Genomic DNA, 19,531 nt, shown 5'->3' with positions numbered 1-19,531 from the left:
CCCCTAGTGCCTCTTCATTTTAACTCTTATTTGTGTATTTTCCTAAACCCCATATAGTCAGGCTCTTTGTGTGTTTTTCAGAATAGTGCAGAGTGATGTGGACTCAGCAGTAAGACCCAAAGACTGCAAAGAAGATAGCACAACAGGTTTGTTCACATCCACTAAATGAAGCTCACTGTCTTGTTTTGTATGGTGTTGTGCATAATAAACACAAATGGTACATTTTGAACAGCGTGTAAAAGTAGAAATGTACTTGGTTTCACTCAGGCACAACGTAGAGCAAAATTAGTACAAACAGATCTAAATATGAAATCTCTCTGTTTACTCTTGAGCCCAGAAAGGTTTCACGTGCAAAAGAAATAAACTTTGATTGGGGTGTTGTTGCTAAGGGCGCAAGTTTTACCATGACAGGCAGTCAGCCAATAGGTTAGAGAAGTTTTGGTTCGTGCAGCCGCAGCTTCCTGCATCACACCAAGCAAGGGTTATGCAAATATTCAGCAAAAAAACCAAAAAAAAAACAGGCACACTGTGTGCAAGAGATTGCACAAGTTAACGTGCGCAAGCTCACATGCCCACATGCCAACAAATCAGAGGAAGTCTAGCTGTGGATGGTGACCTTTTCACTGTGGCATCAAACTTCCTGCTGTTATATTTTAAGACTGTGAACTTGTGAACTGTGGTTGTCGCTTTTGTTTTCTGAGGTGGTAATTGGCTAACTGCAATTCTCTCTGCACATTTCAGAGCCAGAGCGTGGAGACAACAAGGGCAACAAAGAGGAGGATGCAGAGTCACTGATGTGGAATAATGTGATCGTTCCTCTCCTTCAGAAACTAGAGAGTGCAGCTGCAGGTATTGTGGCCAGTGTAATAAAGAAACCCCCGAAACACGGTCCAAATATAGAACATTCAAATGCATTCAAATCATCAAAATATTATATATAACCCTTTGGGCCTGAATGTTTCCAGAGCCAATCTAAAGTGGATTGTGGTTAAGGCACTTATTTTTATCTTTTTATTTGTGCTAACCTGCTCATATTCATACCTATTTCCTGTGTTTCAAGAGCACTTTTTATTTACAGCCAGCAGGCTAAAAAATAGATTTTTCAACACTGGCAGATAGTCATGCATAGAGTCTCACAAAATGAAAAAGTACTGTCATTTTAGCTGCCAAAGAAAGAAAGAGTAATGTTATGCTTGGCATTCATACAGAATTATCTTGCCTGCAACTGGAGTCTGACAGCCGTAAAATTAAATCTATGGCTGTAAATATTTTAACATTTTACAAATTTAATGGAAAATTCATTTGGAAGATAAATATTAAATATTTATTGTACCAAGGGCCTTCTGGTGCATGCATAAAACACCTTTCAGATTCAGAAAGAGATATTGCAGTGAAGTGCTGAGTGTTAGACTGGATCTAACCTTTTTTAGACATGGCCAGGCCCTGCTATTTATGCTGGGAAAACATTTATTTTACCTCGAAAACAAGGAAAAACTCCACCCTTTCTCTTCCTCCGCTAAAGAGCACAGCTGCCTGTCGTTGAATTGTTCCCCTGCATATTACCAATGAAATCCAAAGCTGCTTCTTGGAAGAGGAAGGAAAATGTTCATTTTCTGCTGACCAAAGGATTATTGATTCGCAACCACACACGAACAGGAGAGCCTGTGTAATGTACAATATGAAAGACACAAAAACATCTCTGATCTATATTTGTGCAAATACATGTTTGCCCTTATTGTGAGTTTTGCACATGCTGTCCTAAACTTGACTTTGTTTTTTTGAAATGTGTGTGCTCTGCCTGCAATGCAAGGTGGTTCCGAGGGCTCGGTTGACCGCCTGTGTGATTTGTGTGACCGCCTCCACGGCACGTTGGCAGAGGCGGACATGCTCGGTCGGCGCTGTAAGAAGAGGTCAGGGATACTTCGAACGCTGTTCCGACTCATTGACCTCAACTATGCCCAGCTCAACATGCACATTGCCCAGCTGTGCCTTGCTGTGAGTCATCTGTGAGTTTGCAAGGTTGTCTGCGGGGGTGTGTGCATGCCAGCATGTCTCCTACTTATCTCTGTCACAAAGCACCCCCACTATTTTATACAAAAAATTATGTGAATTCTTTTGTATTTTTCTCCCCAGCTGTGCGTCAGTGGAAACAACCTGCTCAACATCTGTAAACTCATCTTCCAGATCAGCCGCACTGAAAGCAACGACATCCTCTTCCAGAACAACTCAGTCATTGGTCAGGATGGAACAGTAGACAACATAGTGGTTATCTATTCTGTAACTCTGGTCTGAAATTTTGTGAACAAATACGACTGCATGTCTTATAGATGCATGAATCTCCATAGGGATGATAACATCAAATGTTTTCTGTGTCTAGATTCATTGCTGAGGATGCTAAGCAATGAACATGTGTCTGCATCTGGAGAAGCAATCCTATATTGTGTTGGAACTTTGAAATTTCTCTCTGGAAACACTGAAATCCTCAGAATATTGCTGGATAAAAACTTCATATGTGTGGCACAGAAACTCATCCAGAAACTCTGCATTGTAGAAGAAACCAACCTCCCCATAGCAGGCCACATCCTCGTACAGGTACCAATTAAAAAGCATCAAATTTTTGTTCCATATATATTTCTCCTTAAAACTAAGATGTTAAACCATATCAGTAAAAAATGTACCAGTTTATTGACTGATGCAGATTTTTCCACTATCAAATGTTTTGGTTAATGTCTGGTATTTAAGGTGCCCCATGAGAATAAAACAGTAATATTCTGGCAGCTGGGGCGCCAAAATAATACCAGAAAATAACAGAAAATAACTTTTCCATGAAAATACGGTTATTTTCAGTAATGACAATACAGTTTGTTGCCCTAATTTTACATGGGATTTTTCAAGTGCTTTTAAACATTAAATTAGGAACAATTTAATGTGACTAAACAATGAAATTACCTATAAACAAGGTCAATGAATGCGGCAATATGAATAATAATACTTAAATGTACAGAAATATACAGTTAACAGTTGGTTTAAATAATAATGGATTGCATTCATATAGCGCTTATGAGACCCTCAAAGCGCTTTACAATTCCACTTTATAATTCCCCTCTGGCCATCACCAGTAGGAGGTTGGTGAAGTGTCTTGCCCAAGGACACAACGACCGAGAGTGTCCGAGCCGGGGCTCGAACCGGCAACCTTCTGATTACAAGGCGAACTGCCAACTCGTGAGTGACTCGTGTGTAAAAAAAGTTTATACGAATCATTTTATGTATTTTTCCATAGCATTACATTTAAATCTAACAGTTCAATCTTTCAAATAACGGACAAATATTTGTGAAATTATAATGCATTTGTGACTGTATCTAAATATGCATATGTACAGACAGATACATTTAAAAAACAAGAAAATTATGTTTTATTACATTTACAGTGATTTTACGTTAATTTACATTTGAAATGTAAAAAAACAGTCTATTTATGTAAATTTCATGATATTCTAGAAGAACGGTACAACACTGTAAAATACACAGTGAAATACTTTTATATTACAATTTTTTTACAGTGTATTCTGTGCTGCACAAGTAACAGCTTGCTTGACTGCACTGAAAATTATTGCTGCCAACCACAGAAACTGGCCCAAGTAAACAAACTGTCAACCCGTTCTTCATTTCATATCTAACATGACTCATTGATGAAGGCGAAATAAGCACACGATGACTTTCAGGGTAGTTTCGGTACTGCTGTTTACTTGACTGTTTCAATCTTATCATAGAATGATTTATTTTCGCACTTCAGTTCAACTCTTAAGTAAAGACCGTAGGATGTTCTTTGGAAAACCCCAACAAACAAATGACCCTCTTTGAGCGAGTACTTAGTGACGGTGGGAATGAAAAACTCCCTTTTAACAGGAAAAACCTCCTGCAGCGCAAGGAGGTTTTTCCTGCTGTGGCCATCTGCTGTGGCCGGTTGGGGGGATGGAGTGAAAAGAAGTGAGTGGAGAGGAAGTGCTCAGTGCATTGCAGGAAGTACTGTCCTGTCCTGAAGTCCTGTGATCTTACTCTCGTTGCAGCGTTTTGGATCAATTGAAGGCTTGTCGCTGAACTTTCAGAACAACCTGATCATTATGAATTACAATAGTCCAATCCAAAAGTAGTATTAGTTAGTGTTTCAGCTTCACTCACTCTGAAGCAGGATGTTTCTAATTTTAGAGATATTGCACAGATCAAAGAAAACAGTTGTTCAGTGTGTGCAGTGAAGGATATCCTGATCAGCAGTGGGCAGTTTCCATTTGCTATGTTGTACACCATGATGAACAGGCCAGCGTCACAAGCTCTGGCCTTATTACAAACCATTAATGTACTAGGTGTATTTTTCTTTGCTAAGCTACACTGGACCCTTTTCTGTCTTTTCACCTCTGTAGCTGACAACGATCCTGAGGAATCTTGCCGACCTCTCTGATTCCCGTCCACTGTTTGTTTCATTCTCCATACTACCAGCGCTTTGCCAAGTGCTGCAGCAACACTGTGAAGATCAGGATGTCTGCATGAACATTTCCAGAATTTACAGGTATTGAACTTGCTTACCTAAATCATGCTTACTACATACACAGGGGTGGAGCCTCAGGAAAGTACATAGATTTTTAGGACATATGATAAAAAAACATGCTCATGGGTGGAGTTAAAGTCATTGGTCACTTCATTAAGTGCATCTGTCCAGCTGCTTGTTAACATAAATATCGAATCAATCACATGACAGCAACTCAGTGTCTTAATTATATATACCTCCTTAAATGCACAATGTCACAAAGCTCAAAGCATCAAAATATGTTCTTGAACAAGCAAAGTGTACCTAATAAAGTGTCCAGTGAGTGGATATACACTGTATATAATGGTAACTGCAAATCTACTTTGGAATAAATGGTCTGTGATATTTTGACAACCTTTTGAAAGGTCGTAGAGGATAATACAGACTGAGTACTCTCTGATCTTCATACCAACGCCAAACTGAAGCAATCAAGCACAATTTGCGCCCCCATCTTTCTCTTTCTGTAACCCCAGCCTCATCAGTTTATCAATATGTGATAAGAGTAATTCATGAAGTCTAAAATAAAGAAAATTAGCTTTTTAAAAATGTATTTTCTCGTGATAATGAAAATAATCAGCTCAGATCTATCAATGCATTTTCCATGTTGATTTAATGTCACCATATTTAGTCACCCTAGCAGGGCAGTGAGTTGAGTGGAGTGGTCTATGGTATTTTTTGTCCCCTCTCACCCTCAGTAAACTTTCTTCATATTCTGAGTGCCGCCTCGCTCTGGCTCAGACCCCCGACTGCTACCAGCTATTTTTAGAGCTGTTGAGCAAACATCACCAAAAACAGGTGAGTCCACAAGCCTCCTCTGTGTTCTTGTGTGTGCTTGAGACTTTTCAGAATTAAAGAGAGGTGTTCTTCTTGTTTGTAAGCATGTCTGTGTGCTTTTTTATACACTAAGTTACTTATGCATCTTTACTGGACTGTTTACTTGTTTTATATGAATTGTTTATTACTATAAAAATTTCTCCTCTGCTGTGTGTTTGATTAGATATTTAATAAACCAGATGAGTATGCAAAAAGACATGAAAATGGAGGAGAGAAGGAAAGATTGAATAGGCACAGCAGAAGAAGTGATACAGAAGTGGAAGGGAAGCTAGACTAGGGAAGGAGGGAAGAGGAGAGGATGAATGTGGGACTTTGGCAACTAGACTCGACTCACAAGTGCTTCTCATTTCATTTGGAATAAACTGACACCCACAGATACAAACACACACGCATAAACATAAACACACTCGATAGCAAAACATGTAATAAACATCCTGGGACGCCACGTCCCGTCCTCATATCAGTTTCGGTACACGTTAATGGGAGACACGAGTGCGCTCTCACCTGCTCTGCAGGGTGTGATGTAGTTGTTTTCCATAAGCGTGGTAACTCATTGACAAAATATTGTGTAATCGCAGTCAAACCAACTACACAACTCTAAACTCTGAGTGACACAGGTGCTCGTGCTGCATGACAGGAGAGGCTTGCTTTCCTGTAGGTGGTGTCACACACAATCAGCCTCCTTCTGCTCAGGATAGTCGAATATAAATGTACTAATCAAACATTGCTGATAGAGAATCAGGTGGTTAGAATAAAGATTAGTGGTCTTTATTAAAAAAGCCAAACCTTTACAGTGTCAGTTTAGACAGTTCAACAGATCCTGCTGGTCTCTAAGAAATAAAAAGGCAATAATAAAAATGCACTAAGCATGAAATGTAAGCAGATTCATTGATACAAAGCCGGTAACCCCAGGAAGTAGTTTAAAACGCTAAGCAAACATCTAATAAATCTAAATCCATAAACTGATGTTTCGCCACCGATCTCCACCGCTTGTTCGCAGGATCTCATCGTGCGCCTCCTCTTCACCCTCGGGAATCTCACGGCCAAAAGCGATGAGCCCCGGCTGGAGCTCTTTCAGTGCGACGGCTGCATGCGCACGCTTCTCCGGCTGTACGACATCTACCAGCGAAAAGATGAGCCACCTCACACAGTCGTGCAGGAAGGAGCCTCTCCTCCCGTCAGACCACAGGTGGCTGACGACGTGCTGGTGAAGCTGGTCAGGGTGCTGGCGAATATGTGCATCCACCCCGCCGTGGGTCCACCTGTGGCCGCAGACACAGCCTGCATTCGACTTCTGATGGAGACGCTTGGTGAGCACAAGGAAGGAGCAGCTTCATCTTCTTTAAGTCAGATCCTTTATTAGGTTAAGAAGATGAAGCAGTCAGCAGGCTTAACAGTGGCCTGTTTTTTCATGGTACGCAACGAAAGCAGCATGTAAACATCTGAAGTTCTGATAGGTTTAAATATAGCGGCTTAGTGCACCTTAAGTACCTACGAGGTACACAACCACTTCCCTTGTGCTGGGAACAAGATGTGACTTTTGTCAAAAACACAAAAACACACTCCATATCTGTCTGTTCATTCCATCATTCAGTTTCCTCTCAGTACTTTCTGTTTGCTGTGCAGCACATCCTCTTTCGGTTTACCTGGGTTTTTTTTTCTTCTTCTTCTTCTTTTTTCTTTTTTTAAGGCTGACAGAAGAAGCGCTTCACTGCATGAGCAGGATGTTCTGTGACATCTCACAGCCGACTCGGTTTGCGTGTGTGAATATCTCCCATGTGGTTAGATGGTTTCAGGACAGGTTGAACTGATACACGGGTGGGCGTTAAGCTCTGTATTCTCTGCTGCCTGCCTCCTACACAGTCAAATTTTCACAAACAACACAGAGGTCAAACTAGTGAAAAAAAGGTGGGAACATTATTAGATCGAGGGGCACATCAGGTAAGGGAGACTGTGGAGAGAAGCAACTGAAGGCAGAAACAAAAAATTACTGAGAGGTGAAGACAAAATCTGAGCTTAGAATGAAAGAGCAGATTGGGCTGATTGATGTCCTGTTTTGATAAAGATCGCGACGGGTCGAGGCGCTCAACATTAAAGGGTTTTTCAGGGTACAAAGCGGCGCTTCCAGTCAGAACCAGAAACCATCTTCCGAGTGACGCAGGAGACGGTTGACAGCGCAACCGCAATATTCACGATTTATGACCAAGCACAAGACATCTGCTGCTATATTGGGAGCAGGCCTTGTTTTCAGGCTGCTCGTGGTGTCATGGCTGGTTGCACCCAGTCACGTTGACCTTTGTGTGCCAGCTCACGATCAAACCAACTGTAGGACGCCAAAATTAACTACAGGTTGCAGTTATTTTTAATCATAATGTCACTGTCACATTAGTTCAGCAGAGCTAAAGGCAAAACTCACAGGCTGGTCACTTTAGTTCTGCAGATATTTTTTCATATTTAAACTGTGGAAGTAGATTTTAAAGGTGTGTTCCTGATGGCAGATGCACAAACTAATTTGATGTTACACTGATTTTTGTGGGTGTGTGTGTGTGTGTGTGTGTGTGTGTGTCGGGGGGTTGGTGCCACAGAGCTGAGGACAGTGGAGGAGAGCGAGGAGCTGCTAGTCAATGTGGCCGCTGTCATCAACAACCTGTCCTTCTACCAGAAAGAGACTTCTGCCATCAAACACAATCAGCTCCATATTGCAAAGCGTAAGGCCGGCAAGCCAAGAGAGGACAAAATAGATTTATTTATTTTTTTAAGTTCCAGCTCTTTCTTTTTCTTTGCTCCACAGTGATGTTGAAGTTGCTGCTCAGCTCTAGTACAGGAGCCATGCTCGAGGCCGTTCGCGTCTATGGAAACCTGTCGCATTACGAGGACGTTCGGAACTTCATCATGCGAAACAAAGGTGCATGAAAATGCAGTTTTCATACTCTTGCAGGTAGAGCAGAGACAGTGAGCCTAAGTTTACTGCAGGAAACCCTCTTTAACACATCAGGCGCAGAAAACCTAGACGCAGGACCCACCTCTGCATATGATTATGTCATGTTTAGGCTACACTTATCTGCAAGGCCAGCTACAGTCAGCATGTCCACTGAACTCTGGTGATAGCGGCTCTCTTATCTTTGCCTCTCCTTGTCTTGGTGCACTCCCTCACTCACGCTGCCATCTTCCTCCCTCCTAAGTGCACCAGTTTGTGGTAACGCTGCTCGACTCAAAGAGCAACGAGATGTGCTTTGCAGCCTGCGGGGTCCTCACCAACCTGGCTCTGGATCCTCCCAGCAGGGTCTGTCTCATGGTGGAGGGGGCTTCTGCCAAGTAAGGATGAAAGCATGCTGTGATCATCATCACTGTGCATCACTAGAGTCACTATTTTACTGCTAATTGAATTCAACATGTCAGACTAGGTGGTCAGATTACCTGTTAATTCCAAAGGGCTTAAAAAAGCGAGCATAAAAGAAGAAAGACGTTATTTATTTAAGGCTTATTTATGAAAAATATTACTAACTTTATGTACACAGAAGGCATCCTCCTTGGGATTTTGTTTTTTGGGGGGAGGGATGTGGGGGTTTCTGGTCTTTAACTGACGAACAACTCCACAGCTACAAATAAGATGTTCCTGATTATCTAGCTTTCATGTTTATCCTTGTCAGATTCGTCCAAACATACAGATGTGTAAATTTGGATTTATGAGGTTGTGGTGCAGTTCTTCACACTTTCCTAAGCGAGCACTGCTCCAACTTTTTATTTCCCCTGTATACCCACCCTTTATCCTCTTTTTAGATAAAGGGCCAGTGAAGTGGAGTTCACAAACCTCTAGGTCATGTGAATCCGCTTAGTAAAAGTCATATGATGTGTGTCTCTATGTGTGTGCGTGTGATCAGGCTGGTGGACTGTCTGAGAGACTTTGGACTGGGTGATTGGCAGCTGGCGGGCCAGATTTGCCAGGCCGTGTGGAACCTGACTGGTGGCAGCTCAGAGAAAGTATTATACACCGAGGAGAGAGAATCGCTGCTGGAGATGCTCGCTGCATACTTAGGTTGGTGTTAGTAAAGATTCACACATAAGGAGAGAAAGTGTATCCCTCCTTTTGCATAAGAAGGGAGGGACACACTGGAAATATGTCCGATTCACACCAGAGGCCCTCATAGGGAAGGGAGGGCTACACGTATCCCCACCTTCCCGTCTCACACTCTTGTCTTTACAAATTCCTTAGATGAGGAGGAGGCTCTGAATTGGACAGACAACAAGGACTTGAGAGACTTCCACAGAGCATGCTGGGAGTTAGAGTTCCTACCTGTCGCTCAAAAACTGATGAAGATGCTCCAGTCTGCAGATCTGACAGCCTGAGAGAGTCGGGCGTGGAGTTTTGTGTCAGCAAAAACTGAATTTATAAACAATCAAACACGCCACCACTTACAGCTTTGTATAGCTGGCTGTAAAGTTTTGTAGTTTCCTTCATGTGCAGAAAACAAGCGTGACCAGAGCTGAAATGAGCTCAGCCGACTCCTGCACTGTAACCCTCTAAATATGCTGAATATGCTCCACATAGCCGTCATGTTTTCCACCAAGGGTGAAGTTACAGCCAGTAAAGTTTAAAGGCTGCAGACCAGACAGGCCAATATGAAACACTTATACTGTAAATGCATAAAATGTCTCGGGTTTTAATTTTATCTAATCATACAGGTAATAATCCAGAGTATAGCAAGCAGGCTTAATCTAAACTGTAACAAAAAAAAAAAAAAAGAAGTGGTGTGTGGATGTGATATTTGTTGAGCCCTTTATACTTTGGAACGTATATGGACATATTTGCATATCATCCACTTTCAGTTCCACAAACCTTTTAAGGTTTATCACGCACAAGAATAATTTCAAAACACCTCTTTGCACGCTCATATGACTGGCTTTGCACTGTATTGTACAGTACATAATGTTTTAAAAAAACAACGGCTGACCGACCTGGAATTTACCTCATGTGTAAATCTTTTTTCGTTTGTGGATTGTGTGGCATTTGAACTTGTACTTAATAAAAAAAGCACAGCAGATGAAGAGCAGAAAACACATTTGCTTTATTATGACACAGATATGGGGCCAGGCAGTGCTTACAGAGTTACACCAAGTAGCCTAAACATACAGCATTTCAAAAATCACACTGTTATTACATTGAAACAAATCAGAAACGGCACTTAATGTAGAACTCCCACCCCAGTTTTCCCACGATGGTGACCTTGAACAACCACAAAACAAGCTAATGCTTCAAAACCTGGTAAAACAATCCGATAACCAGAAATGACAGCAAACATTGTTCTATACATAGGATTTCTCAGCATGATATGAGCAACAGGTGGCTGTCTGATTTATAAAAAAACCAAAAAAAAACCTTAAATAAAAAAAAAAAAAAAAAAACACCTTTCCTGTTTTGTATTATTGTGGGGGAAAATGTAAAGGCCAGCGGGGAGGAACGTTGAGTTTCTGCTGGTGATTTTACATTGACAGACTTCTGCGGCCTCGACTGACAGGAATCACCCTGAACTTCCGACAGACTTCCAGCCTCATCTGGAAAGCGAAACACTTTTTCCCAGAAAGGTGTGACACGGAGGCAAACAGGAAAATGAGGTAACTTGACCTACAAGGAAATCCCCTCCTTTGAATCGAGACAAAAGGTGGTCGGGAGCAAAGAGAAACTTTAAGCCTCAACCGCACCACAGGAAGGGGGACTACACACTTCTGATACAGTAAAATGAAATTCACATCAAAGTCCCTAGACAGTAATGACAGCAGACTGAACTATACCCCTGGGTCCAGCATGCTGTTGGTGAAAGTCAGCTTCATTATCAGAGAGCAAGTAAATCTCTCGTGTCAATTCACAAGTCATCTTTTGCATAACAGCGCTCAGATATGTTTACTAATGACCACGGGCAATTTAATTTCCTGTTCTTGTGCATCTGAGCGAGCTGTGAACTGATGGTGACACCGACTGTGCTTTGAATGTTTGATTCCTGAACTGCATTTCTCCACATTTTATACAATCTTACTGATGGAGAAATACACGATACATTGTTTTGGGAAAAAGCTACAAAATGATACACAACAATTTAATATTAGTTTATTATTTTTTTTAATCTTTTTCATATATTTCCATATAAAAAGTGTCAGTAACTGACAGTCAGAAAACCTCCTCTCAAAACACTTCCAAATGTACCATTCCTTTTTCATCAGAGTCCTCATCATCATAGTCACTCATTCATCCGTCACCTGTCTCAAATCCACCCTCAGAAGAATGCAGTACTGAAATGATTAACAAACAAAACAAACAGTAGAGGTTTCACACCTCTGTTCAAAATAAAGAGGGGGAAAAAAAGCTGCTTTTGCACTGGTTAGACTTCCCCAGTGGGGAAATAAGCACAGCTACAACCTCTTGCGTTCGAACATTATCGAGCGCAGTCCACCAGGTGTAGGCTAGGCAGGTCCCCGAGCAGCGGGGAGCGCGGCAGCCCAACAACAACAACAACAACGTCGTCTATGCTCACCAAAGAGCACTTCTTGTATGTTTAATAGAGAAGAACAGAAGAGGTATTCATTTACTGGTAAAATTCACAATCCAAAGCTTTTAAAAAGTGTTAGGGCAACCAGGCAGCTGGGATAAGCGGAAGACAGTCAAAAAGGTGTGGTTAGAGGAACTGGAAGCAAATCCCTCCTGAAAACCTGGTGTCTTAACTTTCTTTTTGATTAGCTTTTTTCCCTCCACATCTCCCCCTCACTGGAAAAAAAAGAAGAAAAAAAAGAAAAGAAAAAAAGGCATCATCAACAAAACAATAAAAAGTTGTCACAAAACCAGAGCTACAGCAGAAGCAAGAAGTCTTCCTTCAAAGTGCCTCGCTTATTTTTTTTTTTTTTTTGAGACGTGAAATTCCAAGACGTACTTCCCCCCCCTTTCTCTCCATCATCTCTGTGAAAGAGACACACGCACACACACACACACACCTCCACTCACAAAGGGCTCAGACAGTGTTCTTATTTTCCACACATACTTTCGGATTAGCTTACATTGACATTGGAAATTTAGCTACAAGGTAGAGGAAGGAAGGGGTGTAATGCAGTGGATTTGTAATGGACAGGGGCTCATATAGTGGGGGGTGGGGAGGTGATTTTGGGGATCAATATGACCCCACTGAATACAACATGGGAGCAGCAGCATCAGCACGTATGCACACTGTGCTGGATAGTTCAGGCACACGTTTGTTTTTTTTTGTTTTAAAAAAAGGAAAAAAAAAGTTTACGTCTATCTCCAGTTACCGCCAACAGCAACCACAAGGACAACAACTTCTCGTAATACAAAAAAAAAAAAAAAAAAAAAAGTATTCAAGAAACTAAAACACATAACAGTAACGACAGAATCAAAGTGCAGACTGTTTCTGGCTGCACAGCTTTTCTTTCTGGGTATTCACTCCACCAGGAAACAGGTGAGATTGCCGTACGCTGCAATACTGAAACTAGTCCCCCGGATGCCTCAGGTGTTGCAGGGCAGGAGTTGGCTCAAGGTTGCCCTCTCTTGGTCAGTTTTGGCACTGCAGGCAACAAACAGTTTGTGGATCCACTTATGTAGTTTGAGATTTTCTCCCAACAGTCATTTTCTTGCTCTCCATTTGTTCTGATCTTCTCAACATCCAGCCAGCAAAGCCTCGTCACAACACCGGGCTCTCTTCAATGCATCTCTTCCACAATTTTAATTGAACATCCCCCCACCCTCCCCATTTTTGATTTATTTTCTTTAAATGTCCCAGCAATGATGACTGTAAAATTTAAAAAGAAAGAAAAAATAAAATAAAAATGGGACAATGAGAACAAGGCCCAGAGCATTTCATGTCATGTAGCGAGTGATCGCTCTCAGAGCGTATAACAGTTCTGCTTGCATTCGCGCTTCCATAAGAAGCAGATTAACATGAACCTACAGGGGAAGAAGAAGAAGAAAAAAAAAAAAAAAGTTATTAGAAGGCTGCACTTCACTGAGCAACTACAAGATCAAATCAGTCAATCCACCCTTTAAATCTCACCTTCTCGGAGTGCTGAAACTGCCTCCAGAAACTCTCATACATTCGTTTGGTGGTCTTCTCAGGACTACACACGATGGTCTTAATATAGATCTTAAAGCTACGGTCCAGGAGCTGGTTGATCTCTCCATAATCATAGTCATCATACCTGAATAAGACATAGCAGTGGTGTTAGTAATGAGGCCACAGAGCTGCCTGAACATTGTGTAAGAAAGAGCTCAAGTGTCTGACCTGATGCCAAACATGCAGTGTATGTAGTTCCAGATGGCCCTGCGCAGCATGCTGGTGTCCACGTCCTTGTGTGTAGCCATGGTGTTGTAGGTCAGGTTGTAGACCATGTGAAACTTCTCGTCCAGCATTTGTCCGACGTCAGGATAGAGTCGGTTGACCAGAGAGAAGCCATGGTCCTCCCAACTGTAGTCCTGCAAAAACAATAAAGAAAATAAGTCAGTAACAGTAGCACAGACCACACCGTGTTTTCACCCCACAAATCATGAGTGTTGCGTCTGATGTGCACCTGCGCTCTGAACGTGGGTACTTGCTCCCCTCTCCTGGAGAAGTCCTTGTAGCCATAACTGGGGTCCTCAAAGTGGCGCGAGATGTCTCTCGGGGGGGCTGACTCCTCGTCCTCTGATGTGACCACCAGCATGCTCTCCGTCTTCTCCCTCTCGAAGCGGGTTGCCATCTCCTCCTGGCTGGCTTCCTCGTCGTCGCGGCACTCCTGCAGCTGCTTCATCCTCTCCATCAGCACCTCCACCTCACCGCACATGTCCTTTAAGAATGCATAGTCGGGGTTAACCTCTGAAGTCTTATCACCATTTAGCTCTCTGCACAAACACTGCAGTCGCCTACCTGATTGCCGAGCAAATCGTCATGGTGATTAGCGTGACCGTTGCCATTGGCTATGTCGCACACGCAGTACTGGCTAAGGGAAGGGTGTCTGAACGTGTGCCCACCGTCGCAGTGGATCTCGGGTGTGATGCCACAGCCAAAAGTGAACGAGGCGAGGGAATGGTAGTGTGTGAGCAGGACCACGGCATGGATTAGCTCTGCCAGAGACCAGCTGTGCTCCTCGGCCTTCAGAAGACCCTGAGAAGGGGGGGGGGGGGGGGGAATATGTGAGTGATGAAAGCCAAATAATGACTTCAATATCGCTGACCTTTCAAGCAAGAAGTGGAAAATATGTTTTCATCCTTCAGTTTCAAATTAAAGCCTCTCTCCCATCACGCTCGATCTGCTCTCCTCTCTCGGTCACTACACCTCTACTGCTAAAACCCTCCAATCTGTCCAAATCCTACAGCTGCAGCTATACTCTAGCCTCCACCCATGATCTCAGCTGGTTACATCAGACTTTTCACATCCACCCCTGCAGACCTTGCCTGTCTTCTCACCTCAATGTGTTCCTTGGTGAGAAGCCACGGTCGGTGGGCCAGGATTTTGTTGAGCTCTCCGAGCTGCTGCAGCTTCTGCGGGGCTTCAAAGAGGCCGTTCAACCACTTGGGATCTCCCCCAACCTGAAGGAAGTCGTTGACGTGCAGGTTGACTAAGTAGGAACACTGGTGTCTGGCTGCTGCCTGCAAGACATGCGAAAAAGCGAGATTTACGACTTTGCACAGAGAGGAAGTCGACCTGGTTTTATTCTGAGAACGTCAGAGGCTGAACCTGGCCATACCATGATGCCGATGTAGTGTCGGTAGTGCAAAGGCAGGGGTCCGTCCATCTGCAGCAGGTAGTGCTGCGTCCGGAGAAAACTCTCCAGGTACTGTGGATGGAAACCCATCACGAGGGAAATGTTATCCAGGCGGCCGAGGGCTGCAAACGCATCCTCAAATATCGATTGAGTCCTGGAGTCCACTTTACTGATTTGGAGGATCTAGTCAAAGAGGACATAAATAAACCAGCTGCTTCTTCTCTTAATTTCATATTTGAGGTCTGAAGTGAGGTTACAGTCCGTCTCATACCTCTTTTTCAGGGATAAATCTGCTTGGTCCGTTACCCAGAGGTCTTGGGATCCGTATTCCCAAGTCCTGCAAAACAAGAGAGGGAGAGAGAAACACACAAGGCTTTTAAATCTCAACGCAAAACAGAGCAGATAAACTTCCAGTACCGAGCACCACTTCTCACTTTTGCAGTCACCAATTTTTAACCCAAGCAGTGTGAGAACCCAGAGTGACTTTCTTTAAATGTTTGACACCAGTAAACCTGCAGAGAAATAGTTTAATATCCGAGTTCAGACTGTGGATGCTTCTCGCAACTATTGTCAGTGTCAGGAGCAGAATTTACGCTTAAAAGCAAAAAATACATTGACCCCAATTCACCTTTGATGGGATACCCAACACACAAAGCGCGTCGGTCTGCTCGGATTCAAAGTTAAAAACACAATAGAAACCCTTGCACTGCCTCCTTTATGCCCTGTAACTTTCCGCTGCTTGCCGAGACATGTCTAGCAGCGGACAGTCCCGCAGCGCACAATGAAGCCAATGAATGAATGACCACTAATTGTACATTAATCGGCAGTGACACTCGTTTTAAAACACGTCAAACTCACAGGTCGACTTCCAGAAACTCAAAATGAGCAAAGAAACCAAACTCCACGGAGGGTTTCTTAGTTCAGATGATCTATAACTCCCGAGTCGCAAACAAGCCCGGACAAAAGGCTGCACTGCAGCTCGTTCTTTAAAGAGGAAAACGTCACTTTTAAACAAAAAATTAAACGCCACATAAGCTAGAGAAATCCCGGCTTAGATCACCGGAGCAGGCTCACCGACAGCTGCCTTTCGCTGCCTTTTCTTTTTTTTCCTGTTTCTACCCCCCTCTCGTCTTTCTCTTACCTTCTTGCCCAGCCGCTCACAATGGGTGCATATCTTGAACAAGCCTGTCACCGCAAACGAATGATTTTCCACGTTTTCTGCCGGTGCGACCGCGTGCCTCATCTCGCGTTCTCGCTGCACCTGTGTCGTTTCAGCGGCGTAAAAAAGGCGAAAACATGTAATTTTGATGCCTGTCGCCTCCTCTCTTTGTTTCTCCGGGCACTAGGCACAGCGCTCGGCTGTCAGCTGTGGCAGCAGAATGCGCTCCTCTCTCGCTCATACATTCGGTAAATAAGTCGGGGCTCGCGTGATCGACGCGCTCGGCAACCAATCGCATGAGGAAAACAGCCTCCGGCCAGCCAATGGTAAATCTGGAGGGCGGGGGTAAAGCGCGAAGAGGAGGAGGAGGGGTGCGGGTGAGCTGAGAGACGCCCCCCTCTAAGAAAACATCACTTCTCTCTTTTTCTTTTGTTCCCTGCTGCCAATAATTATGATTGCATTTACTGTCATGTATTAAGCTCTATGTGCCGACTGATACATGCAATCAGTACAGGATGGCTTGAGGCTGAAATCAATACCACCCTGTCGCGCTTATCACATTGCAGGAATGCTTAAAATAGTTCTTGCTGACAAAAATGGAGCTTGAACATGGAGTCTGCGTGGGTTAATCTGGGAGTTTATCTGTGCATTCAGGGAAAACAACAACCACTCAAAGCCAGCTCCAGCATGCACCACCACCTTCCCTTGTTGCTGTACTGGAGGGCAGGGGGGTGTAAGCTGAGCCCCCAGCTCGCCTTGAGCAGTGGAAACAGAAAAAAAAAAAAAAGAAGAGGTCCACTGTGCAAAGATCATCGAGATGGATCGGTGCAGGACCTGCTGCAACAACAGCCCTTCAGTTGGTGGTTTTTCACCGCAGCCTATCGCACCACAAATGCTGCCACTTCTCCACCAATCAGGCTGACCGAAGGAGTTCTTTTTTTTAAAAGCCAGGAGGAAGCAAAGATAAGAAAGGCAGCTCTCTTATGGCTTTGTTTATCCCAGCCGACAATAACACATTCAGTAGAATGGCATATAACTGGTTTATCACATCGCAGTGGTTCACAAAGTCAATGATTACTCAGAGGGATATCACATGAGACCATCAGGAAAACAACTGTGCGCGATGCAAACTTTATATTTATACATCTGATTTCATTCACACAAGTTATTTTTATTTTGTTTTAGGTGCAAGATGCAGGGCATTTATATGTGAAAATCTTTATGAACAGGAGGTAGATGGTTCAGCAGCACATGTGAGTCAAATGTTGTTTCTTCTGGACTGCCAGCAACCACATTACAAAAGCACTAACGCATCCACAAAGTGGCTGCAAAGACACACAGACAGACACACGATATTTCAAGATAACATGTTTCCCAAAGCAAATGGAGCTTTTCTTTTAAGAGATTTCACACAAACTCTTTTCATGTGGACAAAAGTTCAACAGTGTGCTTTAAGTTTTAAGAATCCATAGAGTTTGACAAACTGTCCTGAAATTGGGTAATCTTTACAGCAACAAGTCATGATTAAATCAGCATTCGGACCGACTCTGGAGGAAGAGCCAATAAAAAAAAAACAAGCTAAATTTAGAAAACGATGAGTAAAAAGAGGAAGTCAAGAAAAGGCAAGTCTGACCCTGCACTCGCCAATCAAGAGCCTGCCCTGCCAGTTTGTCAACCCACTACAAGTCCCCAGTGCTGATAACGCGATAGTACGATGTTCAGCAGGTTCATTGTGTGTACCCCGCACCCACTTCTCCTTCCTCCACCTTCATCACCAACACTACCCACTGCCACCACTAACACCACCTCTGCCAGTCCCTCTCCTGATGCCACAGGGTGGGGTGCAGGGCGGCAGTAAACATGTTCCCAGGGCTGGAGTCAGCACTCCCAGGGCTGCCGGGAGCCCCATGGCTCAGCAAAGCTGCAGAAGAGGCTTGTCAGCGTTCGGGCTGACGACACACCAAACCTTTTCACATAAAAGCGCTTAGGCGCGGGGGTCCGGCCTCGCAGACAAGGCCAAACACTATTGTCAGAGTCCACGCACCGACTACGCAGTAGGCTTTACTGTACTCACATTTATGGGGGGAGGGAGAGTCTCTGTGATTCAGGGAATACTGTACATGCCCCTACCTTGATTAAGGCCATGATTTCTTTGGGTGATAACAAGCTTTATGTTGGGGTTTTTTTAGTCAGTACACAGTCCTGAATTACATAAACAACACACATGCTTTTTAACACCGAGCAGACTCTTCCGAACCGCTAAACCTTGTGTGTTTCCTCATTTGTCTTGGGTGTTGACACAATTTAACAAAACCTAACTGAACTGCTCACCTCAATATGTGGCGCCTCTAAGACTTTGTACATTCCCGTGTATCTTCTGAAGCTGATTCAGAACACAGTGTGACAACTAAAAAAACCACACTGCAGGTGTCTCGGGGGAGTGTGAGGACCTACATCTCTAAGCATCTCAGTAATTGGTTTGATGTCAGCGACAGTGACGTTGATTTGCACGCTTTGTTCTTGAATGGCTCACTGCTGCAAGAGAAATAAGGCCACACATCCAATGAACGCTTTAAATTAAACTGAAAGGATTACTAGCTGTTACTGGGTGATTAGCAAGTGACCTTTGGGATTTGGGATGGCCGCTGACCCACTCTGAAGATGTCACTGTGTGTGTGTGATAGGATCAGGGTTAAGAGAACACTGGAAAGATTAGTTATAATGAAGGGAAAGACTTCTGCAAACAACAGGAATCATCTCATATTTGTTTCAGATACTTATCTGCTTGAGGAAGGGCCCGGAACAATGGACAGACTTCCACTAGTTACACTAATGGTAATAAAAAATATTTCTATGAACTTTCATAGTCAAGGGATGGGAAATTTTTTTTTTGTTCATAAATGCTTGTTTACATATTTTAAATGACATAAGACTGTAGGCAGGTACAATTATTTAAAGCTACTTTGGACCACACAATGACACCTAAAGGTAGCAAGAAAAGAGGTGAGTAAAAAAAAGAAAAAAGAAAAAAAAAGAAATGTAAACAAATTCAGGTCAGCGTGAGCGATTAGAAATCCGAACACCAAATAAAACCCTGGTTAGCCTCTGGGTCTAAAATGTCACGCAGTCACTCGCCACTAGCAGATGGCACAGAGTTAAACCAGTATGGTTTTACCCAATACAATATTTCTATGTGGGCTGAGTTACAGGCTTAGAAC

The 19,531-nt window shown here is 43.3% G+C and overlaps 2 protein-coding genes across 5 annotated transcripts in view; one reads left to right on the top strand and one right to left on the bottom strand.

Moving 5' to 3' along the window:
• armc2 (armadillo repeat containing 2) overlaps positions 1 to 19,531 on the top strand; it is a 29,483-nt gene that overhangs the window by 7,321 nt on the left and 2,631 nt on the right. For 2 of the 3 annotated variants that reach the window (XM_085246390.1, XM_085246389.1), the window contains exons 6-17: positions 82 to 146; positions 742 to 849; positions 1,811 to 1,995; positions 2,134 to 2,236; positions 2,378 to 2,592; positions 4,419 to 4,564; positions 5,278 to 5,377; positions 6,417 to 6,726; positions 8,002 to 8,124; positions 8,208 to 8,321; positions 8,599 to 8,731; positions 9,298 to 9,452. In XM_085246390.1, coding sequence (XP_085102516.1) covers positions 82 to 146; positions 742 to 849; positions 1,811 to 1,995; positions 2,134 to 2,236; positions 2,378 to 2,592; positions 4,419 to 4,564; positions 5,278 to 5,377; positions 6,417 to 6,726; positions 8,002 to 8,124; positions 8,208 to 8,321; positions 8,599 to 8,731; positions 9,298 to 9,452 — 1,757 coding nt within the window. Of the gene's footprint in view, positions 1 to 81; positions 147 to 741; positions 850 to 1,810; positions 1,996 to 2,133; positions 2,237 to 2,377; positions 2,593 to 4,418; positions 4,565 to 5,277; positions 5,378 to 6,416; positions 6,727 to 8,001; positions 8,125 to 8,207; positions 8,322 to 8,598; positions 8,732 to 9,297; positions 9,453 to 9,629; positions 13,245 to 19,531 lie in introns of those variants that run through there. The other variant, XM_085246391.1, reaches the window with a different exon arrangement.
• The window catches only part of sesn1 (sestrin 1), a 74,341-nt gene continuing 66,317 nt past the window's right edge, over positions 11,508 to 19,531 (bottom strand). Inside the window, exons 1-9 of one of the 2 annotated variants that reach the window (XM_085246395.1) lie at positions 16,296 to 16,547; positions 15,426 to 15,491; positions 15,137 to 15,337; positions 14,856 to 15,038; positions 14,317 to 14,553; positions 13,982 to 14,236; positions 13,696 to 13,886; positions 13,468 to 13,612; positions 11,508 to 13,361 (exon numbers count right to left, since the gene is read on the bottom strand). In XM_085246395.1, coding sequence (XP_085102521.1) covers positions 13,275 to 13,361; positions 13,468 to 13,612; positions 13,696 to 13,886; positions 13,982 to 14,236; positions 14,317 to 14,553; positions 14,856 to 15,038; positions 15,137 to 15,337; positions 15,426 to 15,491; positions 16,296 to 16,397 — 1,467 coding nt within the window. In that variant the 5' untranslated portion in view covers positions 16,398 to 16,547 and the 3' untranslated portion in view covers positions 11,508 to 13,274. Of the gene's footprint in view, positions 13,362 to 13,467; positions 13,613 to 13,695; positions 13,887 to 13,981; positions 14,237 to 14,316; positions 14,554 to 14,855; positions 15,039 to 15,136; positions 15,338 to 15,425; positions 15,492 to 16,295; positions 16,548 to 19,531 lie in introns of those variants that run through there. The other variant, XM_085246394.1, reaches the window with a different exon arrangement.

This window comes from Mchenga conophoros, linkage group LG15, assembly GCF_057382185.1.
Source record: "Mchenga conophoros isolate Kocher_MC1m ecotype Shallow Benthic linkage group LG15, M_conophoros_male_GT1.1, whole genome shotgun sequence".
Classification (NCBI taxonomy): domain Eukaryota; kingdom Metazoa; phylum Chordata; class Actinopteri; order Cichliformes; family Cichlidae; genus Mchenga; species Mchenga conophoros.
This window is presented reverse-complemented; position numbering and strand designations above follow the sequence as displayed.